Raw genomic sequence first — 18,705 nt, 5'->3', positions numbered from 1 at the left:
TAGGAAGCCACGCTGTCAACCAGTTTCCTCCTTCTGCTGTATGGGGAGAATGGGCTTGTTGCAGGGATTACAACAAAATAATTGGTGGTAAAGTTGCAATTGGGTTTGAGGATACAGTATACAATATTACATTGTTTAACCCAGAGAAATGATACAGTGTTGCACAAGGATTAGTATGCAGGTTCATTGGCATAAAAAGTGCAAGAGAGATTGAGACTGTTATGAATGGTTACATCAAATTGTCTCAGACCAGAGGCCCCATCGACCAAAGAGGTTTGTCTGATGGGTACACAAGGGCCTTTTCAGACACAGCCCCACGATTATGGAGGTTTGTCTGGCTTCCTCACTCTTGACCTTTAGGAGGCAGCTGGGGATAGTTTTATTCACAAAGGCACTGAATTCATTTTTGTTGTTCTGCCTACTGGCAGTTTTAAATTATTAATTTTAATTTGTGGTTTTTAACGTATTTTATTGTGTTTACATCGTAAGCCACCTTGAGCTCCTCTAGGTAGAAAGGTGGTTAATAAATAGTTTAAATGAATGAATCTGCTCCTGGGGCTTCTAAGTGATAGTTCTGTCTGTATGAAACAAATTATCTATGGGAACTTGTATGATCTCTTCACTGCCAGCCTTTAGACAAAAAGTCAAAACTGTGTTATTACAAGAGGTGTTTTTGTGATGGGACAGTGTGTGGATTTTTATGTACACTGTTTTGGTATTTAGACTGCATTATATTTTAATTGGTTATGTTTTATGATACACAATTAGCTGACTTGGGCTCTAAGAGAAAAGATGGGTACTTTAAAATAACTAGGGCAGTGTTAGAAAGACTTGAGTAATCTAGAACTGATAATGATATAGCTATTTGTAGGGGGCTAATGTAGAGAACCCTGCTTTGGTGCAGGTGATCAGGCTTCACCACTCATTGCATCTCTTCTGGCAGTGTGATTTAATCTTGAAAGAGGGGCAACCGAGGCATATCTTGGGGCTTGCACGTTTTTGATGTGCCTCATAGCAGGGCTTATCAGGATGATGCTGTGGGGCGCAAACCATCATCAGGAAGTTTTCTTTTGCAAGCTCAATAGAAATCAACGGGAACTGTTCAAGAACAGTTGTGTCCTCTTGTGCCACCCCTCTAAAGTTTAATGTAGCTTTTGCAGGAAAAAAATCCTGAAGTTGCTAAAGTATGTAGAATCCAAAACTTATCCTTTGGATGTCTAGAAGAATGTGTGTGTTGCTGGGGCAAGTAATATGCTGACATGATCTGTTTACAGATAATGATAGGAGTGGGAGGCCTGGTAGTTTTGGGTTCTGGAGTTGGCAATAGGTTGAGACTAGCCAGGGCTAGATATCACCTGTCTACCTGTAGGTGGGAGAAGCTGGGCCATCCCATTGCCTCTAGCTAGACCTATTAGCATTTCCAAAAGGGTGGCTGAAGTGAGGCTGGAAAGCAGCTGAATTGACTCCCCCCCCCCCATCGCCTGTTCTCAGCCAAGAGATAAAACCCTTTTAAAACTACAGGGGAAGGTTTTGCTCAGTTCAAACCTCCAAAGAAAAATGGCATTTCTTCACACCTCCCCCTCCCAGGATTTAAGCGGAAGAACACCCTTTTACAGAAAGTAGCTCTGTAGCAAATCCGAAAATGTCAATTATAAGAAACTTACAAGAAACATAGCACAGATTAGAGAATCTATATGCAAGTAATCCAGCACATCATCCCACATAGGAGCCAGCCCCCTTTAAAAGTCTATGTCCTTCCTAGAAAGGACATCTGTAACCACGTTGTTGCACCCAGCAATGGGTTCAGTTTTTATGCTGAACACATGAATCTTCCAAGACCACCTCTGCTCTAATGAAGCTGATTAAAATGTGCATTGTACCTTTGCTTCCTTTACAAGCATTCTTTACAACACCCCTCCCACCTTCTGACTAGGATAAGAGGACTCAGATCTCCATTTCTACCTACTGTGTCTGACGAAGGAGCTTTGACTCTTGAAAGCTTATACCCGGAAACTCTTGTTGGACTCTCAGGTGCTTCTGGAGTCAAAGCTAACTGTTCTACTGCAGACCAACATGGCTACCCTCTGAAATTATCTTTATGGAGATTGGTGAAAATCTGCTAACAGAAGATGGAACAAGCTGGATTGATGCTGTAATGGTTTTTATAGTTGCCTATTCCATGAATGTGAAAAGAGGGTTCTCAATTCAAATTATTAATATTCTTATATTTTCTGTGCATAAAGTGACCTTGAATGTTTACAAAAATCTTAGGCCAATTACCACATTGCAAGCAAAGTAATAAAATACTTTTCTGAAGCTTTTAGTGCCAAAATAAGCGTTAATTCACATTTGCAAATTGACTGCCTGTGTTTGCTACACCATCTCTTAAGGATAGCTAAAAAACTCCATCTGAACTGGGTTGTGCATGTTCATACCCTACTGCAGCCATTTCCACCCATTGCAGGGACATTTTCTAGGCTGCTCATATGGTAGAAACTGCTGCTGACAACTGCTGTCACTGATCACTCAAAGGCTCTCCCCTCCGCAGTCCTATACATGTGAGGCCTTGTGTGGAGCATATCAGTGACCAATTTACATGTCTGAACCAGCCCATTGTCTAAAAGGGAACTTGCGGGTGATACTTTTGTGCTATGGATGTAGACATGGACCCTGAACCGAAACAACGATTGCTGAAGGTGTGTTGCCTCAAACTGCCACCTGTTGGCAGTCCTTGGAGATAGAGGGGGAGGGCACAGGAAGCAGAGTGTCATGGGAGTGAGCCGAACTTGGGAGGAAGGAAAGGAAGTCTGATTAAGTTTTGTCTCAAAGTGTCTGTTTTTGGGTTTGTCCCTGCATTGATCTGCAAGGGAATGAGGCAAGTAATGGCCCCTTGGGGACCTTCAGGACTTTCTTCTCAATGTCAGCTGTCATTTTCAATCACCCTCTCCCTCCCAGCCATTAATTTTGCCCCGGGATCATGGGGACTTGTCCATCTATCACACCTAATTGACACTAAATGATCTGTCAGTTTATTGATGAACGGCAGGAGTGGAATTGTCACAATATATTTTACTTTCTAACAACTCCTCCTGACAATTTTACCTTGTCCATCTCACTCTCCTCACATAAATCTCCATTGGCCTCTCGTTCCTTCTCTTGGGCTGTTCTGGTGCCAGCCGCCTCCATGCCATCAGCACGCATCAAGGACATCAAGATGGCGGTAGAGCTGCAGTGTGTGTGGGTTTGGATTTTTTTTTTCTTTTTATAGAGTGGATGTTTCAGGAATGCTAACAGGCTCCTGTCCTCTTCTCCTTCAGTGTCATTGCTGGGGTGGTTCTCTCCTTGTCTTTTCACAGCAAGTACTTATGTTCAACCTGGCAAAAACAATAAGGCAAAAGGGACAGAACTGTAGCTTTTCCTTAACTAAATTCCACCAGAGTAAACTGCAAAGTAAACTGTTTTGTTTTGTTTTTTTAAATTTAAAGGGATAATCACAATCAGGCAGTTCCCTTATCTGCCATTTGTCAGGTAGACCTGAAAGCATAGGATTTTTGTAAATGTTCTTGGTTCCGTTTAAGAAAAAAATCCTTTTCTTTAAATGCTCTTTTGGATAGCTAATGTGTTTAATGCAGGGTTTTTCAAGTCAAGATTCCTTGGCAGTGTTTCCAGGCTGGCAGCCCTGGGGCCATGGCAGCACAAAGTGAATTCTGGGAAGGAGGGAGCATCAGCACATGGATGCTGAGCGAAGTCATCAATGTGACATGCCTTAGCAAAGAACCTGGTCAATGTCTTACCTGGCTGAACCCTGAAACCTTGAAAAGGTCTGGGAATTTTAGTTGTGCTTGCTCTCTCTATATATGTGTGAATTTTTTATTTGTTAGGTAGCTGAAATAGCAAGCCTGTACCAGATGTAAAATCTTTTGGTGAGAACTCTGAGGAAAAAATGTTACTCCTTGTCCTTCATTCATTTAGAGTGTATTGGTCATATTTTGATTATGAGAAACAAGGAGTTCTGTGCATTGTAACTTTTTGAGAATTTTTCCACTTTACAAAAGCAGTATGGCTAGGGCCTAGGGTTCCCTTTAGGGAAGTCATCATATTTTTTTCCCAGTGGCAGAAATGCTACTACTGGAGCCATAGATGTCACTCATACACTATAAGCATTCTATGTGTATAGTGTGAATAGGTTTTTTTTTAATCTCCTCTTAACATATTCCACATGAAGACAGTAATGTTCATAAGAGCTGGCTCATTTGACTTCACTGAATTTTCTGCTACACCCAGCCTCCTAGCACTGACAAAGGTACCACACAGCAGTATACATGTACAAGAGTTCCTTCAACAGACCTATAGTTAAGACTGGAGATTTTCCTAAATAAAGTGTGGTTCAGAGGGATAACAGACTGTCATAGGCTGTTACCGCACTAGGTATTCCCAGCGATGTATCAAGAGTTTGGAAATGTTATAAAAAACATCGCTTTAAAAGGGTTTTTGGATGCCACGGCGAAAAAATGGTTGGAAGACGTCTTCACAGCTAATGGGGCCAAACAAAGCGCGAACAGTATTTTTTATAACAGTTTGAAACTCTTAATACATCGGTGGGAATACATAGAAAGTGCGAACAGTATTTTTTATAACAGTTTCAAACTCTGAATACATTGCTGGGAATACCTAGTGCGGTAACAGCCATAGTAATAAGACTGAGCTGAAATGACCCATTGTTTTTCATGAATATTTTCAACAATACCAGAAAATAGTTCCCTTTTAAAATTATTTTTGATACTCCTTGCAAAAATGTTCACCTGTTCATTGGCATTGCCTTCATTTACTCTCATTCTTAATTGCCCTTACTTATCCTCAATAATGTCATTATGTAGCCAGGTCTGACTAGCTACATAGCTGTGTGGCATGATCCCATTGTGTTATCCTTGTGTAGCTACATAGCTACTTCAGGAAGCATTGCTCTCACTGTCCATTTTCACTCAACAAAGTGATCACAAAGCCATTTCTACATTCTAAATGCAATCACAATAATTTCCTTCCATTCACTGTGTTCTCCCAGATTAGCTGGTGTCATCCTAGTCCAGGAAGGAGAAAGTAGCAACAGTTGGTGGTGGTACAGAAGCAGTAGCAGATGGAGAAACAATAGCATCAAGCAGGATTTTAAAAAAGTGAATGTTTGCACAAAGTATCTTAGGGGAAACGTCTATACCAAAATTGCTGTTTGAGTTCCTTAAATTGAAATGCTGGTAATAACATGCTTTAGAAACTACCTTGTGGAGTTTAGGTAGTTGTGGCAGGTCTGTAAGCCTGTGCTACAATCCCTACTTTACATCAGTAAAGTAAACAAAATTACAGAGTACGTCAGTTCACTTTTCATGGATCAAAAAATTCCATTTTAGCAGAATTTGGAACCTTATAGCTGGAAATGGGAATCCATACATAAGGAGAGGCGACATCTTTATTGGTGAGGATCAAAAATGGGGTAAGCACAGAACTACTGATTTTAAGTACATAAGAACATAAGTAGTGGAAATCCTCTCCCAAGTCTTAGTTTGAGTCTTAACCAGATACTGTCCATTTGACTAAAACTATGAGAGCGAGAAATGTTGGGCTTTCAGACTTCTGATAAAACAGACTTCTGTTTCAGTCTTTGAGGTAAAAGTTTGTCCTTTCTTTGTCTCTTGAGCCAGTGGCAATTTTTGAAAATACCCCATGTTTTTAAATAGTTTTGTTTGGAAGCAGAGATATTTTGAATGCTGCAAACCTAACAAGAAATTGCTCTGTTTTCCCTTTGATGAGTCCCCTCTTCAAAAATAAAATGTCTGTGAACATCACTACCTTCCTTTCCTCTTTTTCCTTTTGTTCTCCTAGCAAGAGAGCATCTTCAAGGGGCTTGAGTTTTATGGGTCATTCATAAAAGAGAAAGAGCTTAGGCATGCCAGGAATGATGTTCACAACTGTGCTGAAACATCCCCTTCAGCTGTGATGCTGCTTCTGCATCTGCACCTACACCACATTTGATATTCCAGTCCTTGGCTCCCTGCAGAGCTCTGTGGACCCCCCATCCCTCAGTTTGTATCACTGAGCTCCTCAGGATCTGCAGACCACTCCAGAAGAGAAAAATCCAACCATGTACTTGTGTGTACACAGCTTGCTCTCTGCCGTTAGAAATTTTGGAAGCGCCAGGACTCTAGTACCTGCCTGAGAAACATGTGTTGCTGGGTGTCTGGCATGAGAGATGTTGAGTGGGGAGTGGAGAAAAAGTAGTTTTAGTTCCACCCAAGCCTTTCTCGAATGCAGAGCCCCTGAAATGTACAATAGATCTGTAAAGATGAAGTTCAACAAAAGAAAATCATAACTATTGAGAAGAGTCTATGAATGGAACGTGTGGGGAATTATTTGATTGTGTGTGGAGAATATCTGATAGAAATAATCAAAAAATGGAAAATCTCTTCACATTTTTATGTCTGGGAGACATAAATGTTACATGCTGATAGATAAAACAATGACCTGATGCTTTAAAAACGCACACGCACAATCCAATAATGGAATAGTGGTAGAGATAAATTAAATGGGAATGCTGTTGCATGTTTAGCCAGAAGGGAGCACACTTTACACATAAATGTACACAAGTTCCAGTACCGTTCTAGCTTCTATTTGCGTTCCACAGGCAATCCTGCCCTGTCAATACTCATTCAACTCTTGTTGTAATATTAAAGACAAATTGTGTGCTAGGGGGTAAGTGAAGTGCATTGGGGCTGTGACAGAGTTGGGAAATGGTATGGCCTCCCTGCCCAAGGAACACTGACTGGGAACACTGAACAGGAACACTGAAAGGGGGCAGGACTTTCTGCCAGAGCTCAGCTAAACACCATCTCAGTTATGTAGTGTTTGCTCATAGCTTCTCCTAGGTTGGTCATTTGAGATGCAGCTTCAGAGGTCAGTTGCGTTTCCTTGGCTGTTAGATGTGAACGTGCTTCTCGCCCTTGGCACAAGCTTTGTTTTTTGAGCATATGTAGCAAAGGGTGATGTGGTGGTGCCCAGATCAATAAAATTACAGAATGGCATTAAAAAACTTACTGGCCAAGTACATTTTTCTCGTAGAGGGCTGCTGGTGCTGAATAGCCAGCAGGTATTTTATATCACACCCATACTTAGAACTCTGGCTAGTAAAAAGATGGTTTAAAATGGTTTCTGGAAGACGGAGGTTGCATCTTGAAACTTGTTTGGTGTAATCAGACTCTTCTTTCTTATTTTCAGTCATTCTGTTGTTCACAGTCATGAGAGCATCTTCTCTACATCCCCATCTGTACTCCCCCTTTCCATTGTTTCCTTGGCTCCCACTCCCCCTTAAGTAACACATCAACAGGGCCATCCTAGGCAGAGTCTAATGAAGTCAATGGGCTTAGAAGGGTGTCATTCTGCAAAAGAGACTGGAGAGATACATAATTTGCCTTTGATACTTGACTATTACAGCTAGGAAATTTTAAAATGGTTATACCAAACAATACCTTTTGTTAGAATCGAAAGACCACTACAAACATAGGGCTGTATCCTACCATATTGCTAACAGTCTTTCTTTTTACATGACTGTGCAAGAGGTTGACCTCCCAGTGTTCAGCTCTGTATACTGTCCTACAGCAAGGAAGAATGACCAGGGTCCTCCATGATCTACAAACGTTAAAGGATTTCAAGGGCATGTGCCCCCATTTATCCCATTGATGTCCCTTTTAAAACAGGTTAACGGTGTCTAATTAACCACTAAACATTGTCATCCTGCATGAGTATCGCATCGTTGCTCTTCTTGGAGCCTCGTCATTTTATCTCAGTATTCCATTAAACGAGAGAGAAATGTTTTAACAGAGATGATGTCTACATTAGTGCTGTCTTTCACCCTTCAGCACTTAACCTCTGAGACAGGAATGCTTACAGGAGTAGAACTGCTGCCTGGCCCAAATCTGGTACACTGTTTTGGGGGTAGATGAGGGGTGGGGAGGGCACCATTAGCATATATGAGTGTATCTAGAGAACGCTGTTTCTATTTCCAAAGTATACCTCTGACACAGCATAAGTAAAGTAGTATACCAGTAGAATAACATATGTCAGTGTTTCTTTTCGTCCATATCACAAAGTCTCAGGACAGGTTACCATATGCCCTCTTTATTTTTAACCCCGTTTTCATCGTTTGCTAAACAAATATACTTTCAAAAGTACTCAACGGGCCTTTGGGCCATTTAAATTCTAGTTCATTTGCTCCCTGGTTTTCTTCTAATTCAGGAAGGAGGAATGCTATACTTTCTTCATGGAAAAACAGCCCAGCTTTCGTGGGACTAGAATAGTGAGATTTTTTAAAGTGCTTGCATGTTTGTGTGTGAGAATATAGAAGAGAGGGGAGAACCCCAATATATGTTGTCGAATTAAGTTTATCTCAAGGCTAAAGGCACGTACATACCTTTTCAGTGAAGTAGCAGGAGAGACTGTGTGTGCTTTGTACAGCAAAAGAGACTGGAGAGATACATAATTTGCCTTTGATACTTGACTATTACAGCTAGGAAATTTTAAAATGGTTATACCAACGATACCTTTTGTTAGAATCGAAAGACCACTGCAAACATAAGGCTGTATCCTACCATATTGCTAACAGTAGTACCGTCCATTGGTCTCTGGATCCTTCCTCCAGTGCAAGAGGAGTGGTAGGGTGCAACCCATTAAGTTTAAAATGTCTGTGTAATTGGCAACACTGAAGATCATTTTCAGAATAAAAAGACAAATTATGGGACTGAAATGGATAGAGGACATTAAACACCAGGAAAAACAGTTCAAGCAACAAAGAGGTGATGGTAAACCATGCAATTTTGTTAGGATTCATGTAGGTTTTCAGAATTTTTTTGAAAATTATGTCAAGTATGGTTGAGGTACAATTGGCCTGTCTAGTCAAAGGATGACTTCGCAATACCTTTTCCAGTCTTAAAATTCTTAATATAGCAAATACTTTGATGTGTTATGGATTTATTTATTTAAAACTTTTTACCCAAGGCAGGTAGCAATAATAAAGCCAGTACATGATAAAAACAATTTTTAAAAAATCATTAACATTTTTTAAAGAAATAATTAAGCAGTGAAAGTCTAATCATTTTTTCTTCAAAGCCTGAGTGCTAGAAATACTGAGTGCTACAAGCCCAGCGCCCTTCTAAAAAGCCCAGTCTTGCACCCTGTTCAAAAGTGCAGAAGGGATCTACATATGGTGCATGAAGAAAAAGCTTTTTGTAACCTAGTCATCTCACATTAACAAGTAGTAGTAGCTGAGGCTTGATGGTGTCAGCATCTGCAACTTGGAGACAGTGCTTGTTCCTTACAAGCTGTGGGGAGACAGAGACATCTTGGATGGAAGGCATACTTAAAGAAATTTGTACAACTTCTGGTCTGCTGAACAAAATAGCTCTTGGACAGGGCATGTGGTAGTAAAGGAAGCCCAAGGTGGTGGTCCATGTAAGCGACCCTGCAACTCTAAAGATCCCCAAAAGAATATTTCCCAATGCACAATTTAAAAACTTCTTCCTGTGGTATAGTCAAAGCAATCAGCAAGTGATGGAGTATCTGCTAAAAAGAAACCTGGCATTTAATTAACTTTTCAAAGTGCTGGTTCAGCAACCTCCATGTTTTACATTTTGAATATTGAACAAGCATCCTTAATCGGATCTGAATTAGTTCTGGGCTTGCTGGGGTGGAGACAGAGGGAGAGAGCCGCCTGATATCTCCCCACTGGGCCTCCTCCCTCCACCGGCACATTATGATAAACTCCAAATAACTCAGACAGGTTTTCCTTGATCCAAGCGGCATCTGGCTGAGCCTCTTCCAGTCTGACTCAAGGCAGCTCCATTAAAGAGCAAATATTTATGGCTAAGGATGGCAGGAAGAATGTACTAGTGAGTAAGACAGTCTCCCTCTGATTGTGGAAGATTCCAAACCCCACTGCCCTTTGCTGGTGGTTCTGGCTAGTGTTCAGATGCCACTTTAAAATTAACAGTGTGCCAAAAGAATATTTGAGTCCCCAAATGGAAAGTATTTTTTGCTTCTTTTCTACCCAGTACTCCCTGTTCCTCTGTGTTGTCCCCTTTTTATTTAATGGGCCAGCAAATGTTTCATTTGATTTCTAAAACAGTCTTACTTGCTTCAGGAGCCCCGTGGCGCAGAGTGGTAAGCTGCAGAACTGCAGTCCAATCTCTGCTCACGACCTGAGTTTGATCCCAACAGAAGTCGGTTTCAGGAAGCCGGCTCAAGGTTGACACAGCCTTCCATTCTTCCAAGGTCAGTAAAATGAGTACCCAGCGTGCTGGGGGTAAAATATGGATGACTGGGAAAGGCACTGGCAAACCACCCCATAAACAAAGTCTGCCTAGTAAATGTCGGGATATGACGTCACCCCATGGGTCAGGAATGACTCGTTGCTTGCACAGGGGACCTTTACCTTTACCTTACCTGCTTCACAGCAGGTACCAATATTTAAAAGAATGTTTTTGTACATAACCAGCACAGTTGTAGGCACTATTAGAAAACAGGAAGAGTGGAAGCATGAGTTATTCTCTTGCTGTGTAATGTATGATATGAGAAATTGTGTGTTTGCATCATGGTACAGTGTATGTGTTCCAAATGTGTGTAGAATTTCTGCAACTTGAGGTGGAATTTTACACTCTGTCTGGTTCCATAAATTTTTAAGGGCACTTTTCCACAAAAAATTCACTATTCAAGCTGTGCTTTAACTGGAAGGAGGGCATGTTTTATTTATTTACTTAAATAGCTAGATTCAAGTACAGTAACACCTTAGAGATTAACATGATTTTTAGGGTATAAATTTTTGAATGTCAAAGCTCCCTTCATCAGAGACCTTATTTATTTAAAACATTTGTGTACCACCTTTCCATTCAGTTAGGGCCTTTAATATTGGGAGAGAAATTTTAAACTGTTTCCCCCATGTAACTCCCCCCCCCCTGAAAAATCCTCTCTTCCCCAACCCAAACTGTTTTACCACCACTGAGGTACCTGTGTCTTTTCCCATGCAGGGCAAAAGCTAAGCAAGACCCTTCCCCCCAAAAAAAGGGGTTAAAAAGCCCTTTTCTCCCACACCAGTTTCCCCATTCAGATTACAGCCTCAGCAGATAGAGTTTATAAAAAAGAAAAAGCAACATTTAGTTTACCCCTCACTACCATGAAGCATGCTACCTCCAAGGCATAGTAAGGCAACACATGGCTACTTCCCTCTTGCATTCAAAACTGCCCACAGTCTTGGGGTTTGTTGGACCATGGACTTTTTTCTTGTGTTTTACACCAAGAGGCAATCTTCTGCTGACACGCTGCTGCTCTCACTCTGGTGTTTAGAGCCAAACCTGCTTTGGGCTTTAGGAGTTAAAATCAGCACCGTGAATTGTGGCTTGTGTTATGTACTTTTACCAGAGAGTGATATTGAAATGTTTGCCTCCAAAGACATCTCGGGAGAGCTGTTTGGAGCTTTTCTTCTGCTTTGCAGGGAATCCTTCACTTCATAAAGCTTTGGCCTTTTTCTTCTCTTTCAGATCAGGAAAGAAACATACAGAGCAAGAAGTTGAAGAGTAAGTTCACTGTCACCAGCCTGTCACCCACCCACAAATTTCCTGCATAAATGCCACCTGTACATGTTTTTGAATGTGACGCCTCTTTTTTCTTTTAGTCCATGTCTGTTGAGGCTCTGTATATATTTTGCTAATGCACAAATTAGGATTTGGCTTTGTTTAGTAAGATTCTGCCTTTGGTGCTCTTGGAGGAATATAGGCCTTATTCACCCAGGAGAATGAGGTGGCAGAGATCTGAGGGGGTAGGATGAACTGCAACTCTTGAGACTGCAGGTGGTGGTGGTGGTGGTGTTTTCTATCTTTAAATGTTGCTTCTCATACAGAATTTCATACAAATGGAAGACTAGCACCACAAAGAGAAGGCTTCTACCCCTGTGCTTTGCTTGCTGTGCTAGTTCTCTGCTTGCTGGGACTTTTCAATATAAGGTATCTTTCTAAAATGTGAACTTCCATCTGCAATCTGAAGCTGTGCATTTCTGCCACCTCATTCTCCTCAAAGGGTGAATGGCGCTCTTAGATTATGAAGTCATGTTTGCTGTTTTTTTAACCTAATGACAAGAGAAGATGAAAAGCATGATCATCTATCTGGACTCCTTTCCGAGGAGAGAGTCAATGGTATCATAATTGTGAAATTCCCGCAGTTTAGAACTGTAGCCAGGGTGGGGCCGCCTGGAGCACTAGCTTGCCTCCTAAGATGTTGTTGTTGTTTAAAAAAAACTTTTAAATTTGTGGCGAGCCTATTTTCCTAAAAACTGATTGTTAAAAAAACCAGTATTGGTTGGTGTTCCCGAAGATGCTAGTGCTCTAGATAGAGGTCTGCTCATTCTGGTTGGATTCTTCTTGGCTCAGGTTGAATTTTTCAAGATCACTGTCATTCTTATGGGGGGGGGGTTTCCCTTTAGCTACTCTTATGGTGAGAATATTGCAAAGTTCTATTGGGGGTGAAAGGTTAGTTTTTAAAAATATATTTAAGGAAGATGGGCATTATAAGTTGGCAAAAGCTTTCATGCTTAAATATCATTGTTCATTGTGCACCTTGGGATGCTAACAATTCACAAAGTGAAATGCACATGATACACATCTCATCTAGTGACTGGGTCATAGATGCTACCATTAGTTAATCACTGTTTTTCCCCGTTCATTTCTTTGAAGTTCACTTGAAACATATTTGGGAAGAGATACAGAGAAAGTACACCCTCTCTCTCAATATTTCACATGCTGTATAGCTGGGTGCTGGAAGCAGTGGTCCTCTTGCCTCGTTCTGTTGTTCTTTAGAGGAGGTTGTAATCAACAGGGTCTCAGAATCAGCTGTTTTGCAGTCTGACCTCTAAAGCTGTTTTCCCTGTGTGGTTTCCTCCAGTCACCGCCTGAGGCAGCAGAGCCTGGAGGCCTCTGATGATGGAGAAGGTAAGACCCTTCTCTTTTGACTTAGTGAAGGCATGTTACGTTCACACTTGTGATGCCTCTCTAGCAGAGATAAGTGGAAATTTCCAGTGAGCTGATAAATTCATTAAACTTGTATGGAACAAAATTTTCTCCTGCAAAACTGGAGAAGATGTAATGGAGACCAGTAGCACCTGGAAGGAAAAGCCAGGAAATTACTTGCCTTGTCTTTGAGGGAGATAAGTGGCCCATAACATATGTGGAAAACTTTTTGTCTTTCCAGTTTAACTCTAATACTACCCATTTCTATGTCTCCTGGTGGATGCTTTTGTCTTCCCTGACGTGCTTCCTGGTTCACGAGTGTCTCAGTATTCCCAGAAACAATGCAGAGAAACAGTAGAAAATGATCTTTCGAAAATCCAACCTGCCCTGTTTGGCAGCATGCCTACATGCAAAGGATGGGCATGTGCAACATTGGGTTTTCCCTTGGCTGACCGGCTATCTTCTGCTGCCAGCTGTGGTTTTCCAGTTTTCTGGCTGGGCTTTTGCTATGCCTGGTGTCACCATTGCTGTGAGCTTCCAGCACCTAGGAACAGTTTTATCAGCCAAGAGAAACAAGTGGAAAATATTCAAGACACTTGCCTAGAGAAACATTAACTAAGCCTATAGGAAAGCTGACAGGCAAAAACATTTGCCTCCTGCCAAGTAGGTGCTACATCGAATTTGAAATGATTAGGGTTTTGCCTACAGGGAAAACTAATGTGCTAGATTAAGGGGCACAAAAATGTCACTGTAATCTCAGGAACAAAGACTGGCCAAACGTGCCTAAAAAGATAAGACAATACTACATATGGCATGGAATGAGGGGTTGCTCCAGTTCAGTCATCTTCATTCCACAGGTTAGGACCCTCCTGTGGGTAGTGGAACCTCACCTTCAAGGCTATGAGTCCTTCTAGAGCTGACTGCCATTTCTTGTTGCTTTTTGAGAAGACCTACTTTTAGTGTGCCTTGCCTCTCTTTGTACGCAAGCTGAAAGGAGCAGCTGGATGGTGAGATGAGGTCTTCCAGCAGTAGAGAGCTCTCCTTTTTAACATAAGCAGGTTCAGAGACTCTGGCCCCTCCTTTTCCTGTCACATGATTATGATATCGCGTGACTTCCTGCCACATACTTGCAACTCAAAGGATCCCATGCCTCTACCTAGGGTTAAAGGTGAGTTCTGGGCCTAGAAAGGTTGAAGACCTGCACGTCTTGCATTCAGATCAAGTCCTGGGGTAGCATTTAAGAGAGCAAAGGGTCAGCTAACACAGTCAACAAGTGAAACTGCTGTTTGTGCAGTGGGGCATTATTTATTTAAGCAATTTCTATACCACCTCTCAGTCAAGACCCCCCACACACACACACCTGCATGATGCACTTTTGTCTTGTTCATCCCACTTGGAGTGTAGCATGCTATTGGCACTGTAGAAATGTCTTTAAAACATTTAGGAGCGGTAGTAATAGTACGCTGTGCCATGAAAATAATAATAGTATGCTGAGCTATACCTTAATACTGAGAAAAACTATGTTAACTGTTGGCTGGAACTATGTTAACTGTTGCTGGTCTTTGACCGTAAATAAACTTGACTACAAGTGTGACTAAAAAAGGTAGGTAAAGGTCCGCTGTGCAAGCACCGGGTCATTCTTGACCCATGGGGTGACGTCACATCCTGATGTTTACTAGGCAGACTTTGTTTGCGGGGTGGTTTGCCAGTGCCTTCCCCGGTCATCTTCCCTTTACCCCCAGCAAGCTGGGTACTCATTTCACCGACCTCGGAAGGATGGAAGGCTGAGTTGACCTTGAGCCGGCTACCTGAAACTGACTCCCGTTGGGATCTACAACACAGTTAAAATGGTTCAACTTTATCCAAAATGAACATTCTCAGTTTGCCTGCTGCATTCTGTATATTTCCATTTCTGCACACCCTATTAGTGAACAAGATAATGGTGAAAGAATAGCTATGATTGAGAGATAGTATGGAAGTAACATGATTGAAAGACATAGCAAAGGAACAGATAACTGTACAGGGCACCAAATCCTCCCCCACTGAACAATGGAGCCTTATGTAGGCACTGCCTTTGCATTTTTAATGTATTTCCACAGTTAAGAGGACTTAAAAACATGCCTTCCTAAAAATCTCAGACTCTCAAAAATCCAAATTCTGCCATGGATATCAGATTCACTCTGGAAGTTTGTACCCATGAAACTTGTTTATTGACCAGCAGTCTTGTCGGTTCATTGCTTCTGTATGTGCATGTGCATACGTGTCACTATATGTCACAAGGACTATGGGCTGAGTCAACAGGCAGTGTTCCTCCATTTCTTTCGTCATGTTTCTATCCAAGCCCTTGCACTCGGAGACTCAAAGAGAAGGTCTGTGGCTTACTGCACCATGGGAAACCTGCTTTAATAGGATTTAATATAGTGACAACCTTAGGAATAATAAACTCTTGCAAGCAACAAAAATTGTTTAATTCCTAAAGGACAGGCCTGGTTAAACCACTTTTGGCCAGGGGCAATTGAGGGCTTAATATTGTGTATGTAGCAATCTGGAGGATCTGAGACAGAGGCATTTAAGGGTAATTGCTCAATTTTCTATCCATGTCAACAGGGGAAATGGGCAGTAGTGGTTGAACTCAGCACAGTAATAGAGCTGGATGAGATGAGAGATGCCAAGCTGTCAGGGGAAAGAGAAAAGTGCTGTCTGTTGAGCATCCCTTCCACACAGCTAGGTGTTTCTTCTAAGTCTCGTTAGAGCTACTTAAGAGAAATTATCCCACAAGCATTTTGAAACGGATGGTCTTCGACCCTTTTTTGTGGGTAAGAAACAGAATTTTGCTTCAGTTTCTCTTTCTGATTTCTAGCTATAGATAAGAGGCAAATTCTTACAGTTCTTGGGTGGGAAGACTGTACTTCTTTCTAGCAGGCATTTTCATTTGATTCTCACAATACCCTTCACCTTCCTTTTCATGAATGCCCCAAGCTTTGTACTCTTTTTGAAGAATTGACCTCTCAAAATAGCTTTTTTTTTTTTTTTAAAGGAGACATGTTGTAATTTGGAGCTTCAGAATCTCTAGCAGAAGGAGCTGGGCAAGTGGCAGTGAGCTACAATAGGAGGAAGGTTTTCAGCACAGGCAAAACTTAACCCACTCGCCTGACACAGAGTTTTCCAGTGTTGAGGGCAGGTTTTGCCTTCCAACCTCAATTGTGTTCCTGACAGCAGTCCCTTATTCTTTCCCCCACTGTCTTCTAGAGAAGCAACTAGCTACAGCCTGTCCTGATGATGCCAGGTACTTTATTAATAGTAAGCACATATAGGATTTGGGTCTGTCTTATGGTACAGTAATTTTGTCCTTTAAAAATCCTCAAGTATTAAAGTTTCTTTGTCTGCTTTTACAATTGGAAGGTCAAAGCTGACAGGATACCTTAAAGTTGTACAGGCCACAGTGGCTGAGTATGGAAGGCAGACTGGTTAAGCAACAAGGCCTGTTGATCTCAGCTGTGAGGGGTTTTGTTTAGCAAGGGTTGCACATCTGGACAGTGTGATGGCTTTGTGGCATAGCCAAAGAATGAGGCAACCTCTGAGGCAAGCCTTTATTTACAAGAGAGCTGTTAGCTTCTCCCTTGACCTGGGGTCAGTCAAACTTAGAATGACACAGTGCTTGGACATCTGATATTACTCTGGTACTACTCTTTCTTAGTCTTTGCAGAGAAGCTTAGAGAAGAGCATTGGAAGACTCAAAGTCATGTAAAGCACATCACTAGGAAGACATGTATATAGACCATTGGTCTGTCAAGGTTGGCATTGTCTGCTTGGACAGGCAGCAGCTCTCTAGTCTCAAGTAGAGGACTTTCACATCACCTGCTGCTTGAACCTTTTCACTGGTGATATGAGAGATTGGACCTTGAGATCTTCTGCATGCAAAGCAAATGGTTTACCACTGAATCACGGCAATAAGTTCATGTGTTTGGAAATAAGCTTAGTGGATTATGGCATGCAACTCTTTCCTGCCAGAATCCTGTGAAACGAACTAGATGCAGTCATTCTTGGGCTGTGTTGTTCAGTCCATAAGTGTAGTTGACAGACTAGGTTTACCTAAAAGACCCTTTAAGAAAAAGCTCTTGAAATATGATTACAGAATTGAGACGCCATCATTTGAAAGTGCCCAAGGCAAGCTCCTTTGAAAATTGCAGCTGTAGAGGGACAGCAAGGGGACCGCATAGCCCTTGATTGTAGTGTTGTTCCCTCAGGACCTGTCCCACCCCCTCCCCATCAGCTTCTCATCTGATAGGAGCGAGAAAGAAAGCAGCAGCTAGGCTCCTCATCTGTCTTATGAAAATCTGATTCAGAGTGGCTGTGATCAAACCTTGCTGGCTGTCAGCTCTGGTGGCCTTGTGTGCAGGCAGGGAGGGGGCTTCTGAGGAGTTTATGGATGTGGAAATGTCATGAGTGCTACCGATCAAAGCATCGTTTTTTTAATAAATATAAGATTTTTTTTTAAATGAAGGATTTTAACATAAAAGAAATGTAGTTGCATCTTGTTTTCCACATGAAGAGGATTAAATAGAACCAGGTATACCTGCTCCCTAATATAATTCAATGGGGCGGGATATGAGAATCTCTTTTGCTGCCACACATGGCAAAAACCACTGATCTGTAGCATTACGGAAGGAGAGTTTGTTTCCTTTCCCTGCTCACGTACCCTGCACACTCCAATCATAGAGAAGACTGTGCACTTGTTTGCTTTAAACCCACAGTATGTTAACTTTATAAAGGAGCTCTTATTTTCTTATAGAGTGATCAGGTGAACAAGCTTCTTTCTTTTTTTTAGAATGCACCACTGCTTTATATATCTTACGTCTTTGTATATCCCCTCACCCCGCTCTTTTCTGTTGTCATGTTAAAAGCTGAACTTCTAGGCCATAAGCCTAGATGGGTGTAGCATGAACATGGCGAGAATGCTTCATGAGGTTGTGCTAGTCAACTAGGATGAACATCAGCTTGTTTATCCTACTGTTTGATGAGTCACAGAAAATGTCCAGGTCATCCCTGGCTTTCTTTTTCTAAATGGTTAATGCCTGCATTAGAAACTAATATTTTGTATATTTGGATTATTTTTTTCACTTCCTTGTTTTTAAGAATGGATTCCATCACTTGCTTTGTCATTCAGTTCTATGAAGTTTGTCTCCTCACTCACAATCTGTTTCAGAGTTGTTTGTATCCTCTATAATATTTCCATACTCTTCCCCCTCCATGTTTAGGTAAACATGGTCTACACTAAAGGTCAGCTATTTCTCTCTTTACTTGTCTCCTGTTTCTTAAACATTTGCTGATACATGCAAAGCCATTCCCTTGATAATTATTTTTCTTGACTTTTGGGGGGCTGAAATTCCCAGAAGCCACTAATGTAGTCCTTTACATCCACTGTATCAAAATTATATTTTCCCCATTTGGACTAAACTTTTACTGCTGTTACTTTCTTGATTTGGATACAGCCCATGCCATAGATATCTAAACATATAAAAATTTGACAAAAATAAAAGATGTGATTTTTAAATTGCTTTTTGTAATGTGTAACGTAGAGCTGAAATGGATGGTACTCTTCATTTACTGCAATTACCGCTAAATTTTGTGCAGCATCATCTGTGTGTGTGAGTTAAGTGCCGTCAAGTCG

The 18,705-nt window shown here is 41.4% G+C and overlaps 1 protein-coding gene across 1 annotated transcript in view; it reads left to right on the top strand.

Annotated features, from left to right (window-relative positions):
• Positions 1-18,705, top strand: part of IFT43 (intraflagellar transport 43) — a 59,026-nt gene that overhangs the window by 28,130 nt on the left and 12,191 nt on the right. The window contains exons 4-5 of the mRNA XM_056851072.1: positions 11,574-11,609; positions 12,970-13,016. Of these exons, the coding sequence (XP_056707050.1) occupies positions 11,574-11,609; positions 12,970-13,016 (83 nt within the window). The remainder of the gene's footprint in view (positions 1-11,573; positions 11,610-12,969; positions 13,017-18,705) is intronic.

Source organism: Euleptes europaea, chromosome 6 (assembly GCF_029931775.1).
Source record: "Euleptes europaea isolate rEulEur1 chromosome 6, rEulEur1.hap1, whole genome shotgun sequence".
Classification (NCBI taxonomy): Eukaryota; Metazoa; Chordata; class Lepidosauria; order Squamata; family Sphaerodactylidae; genus Euleptes; species Euleptes europaea.
The sequence above is the reverse complement of the archived record's forward strand: the minus strand, read 5'-3'. Positions and strand labels throughout refer to the sequence as shown.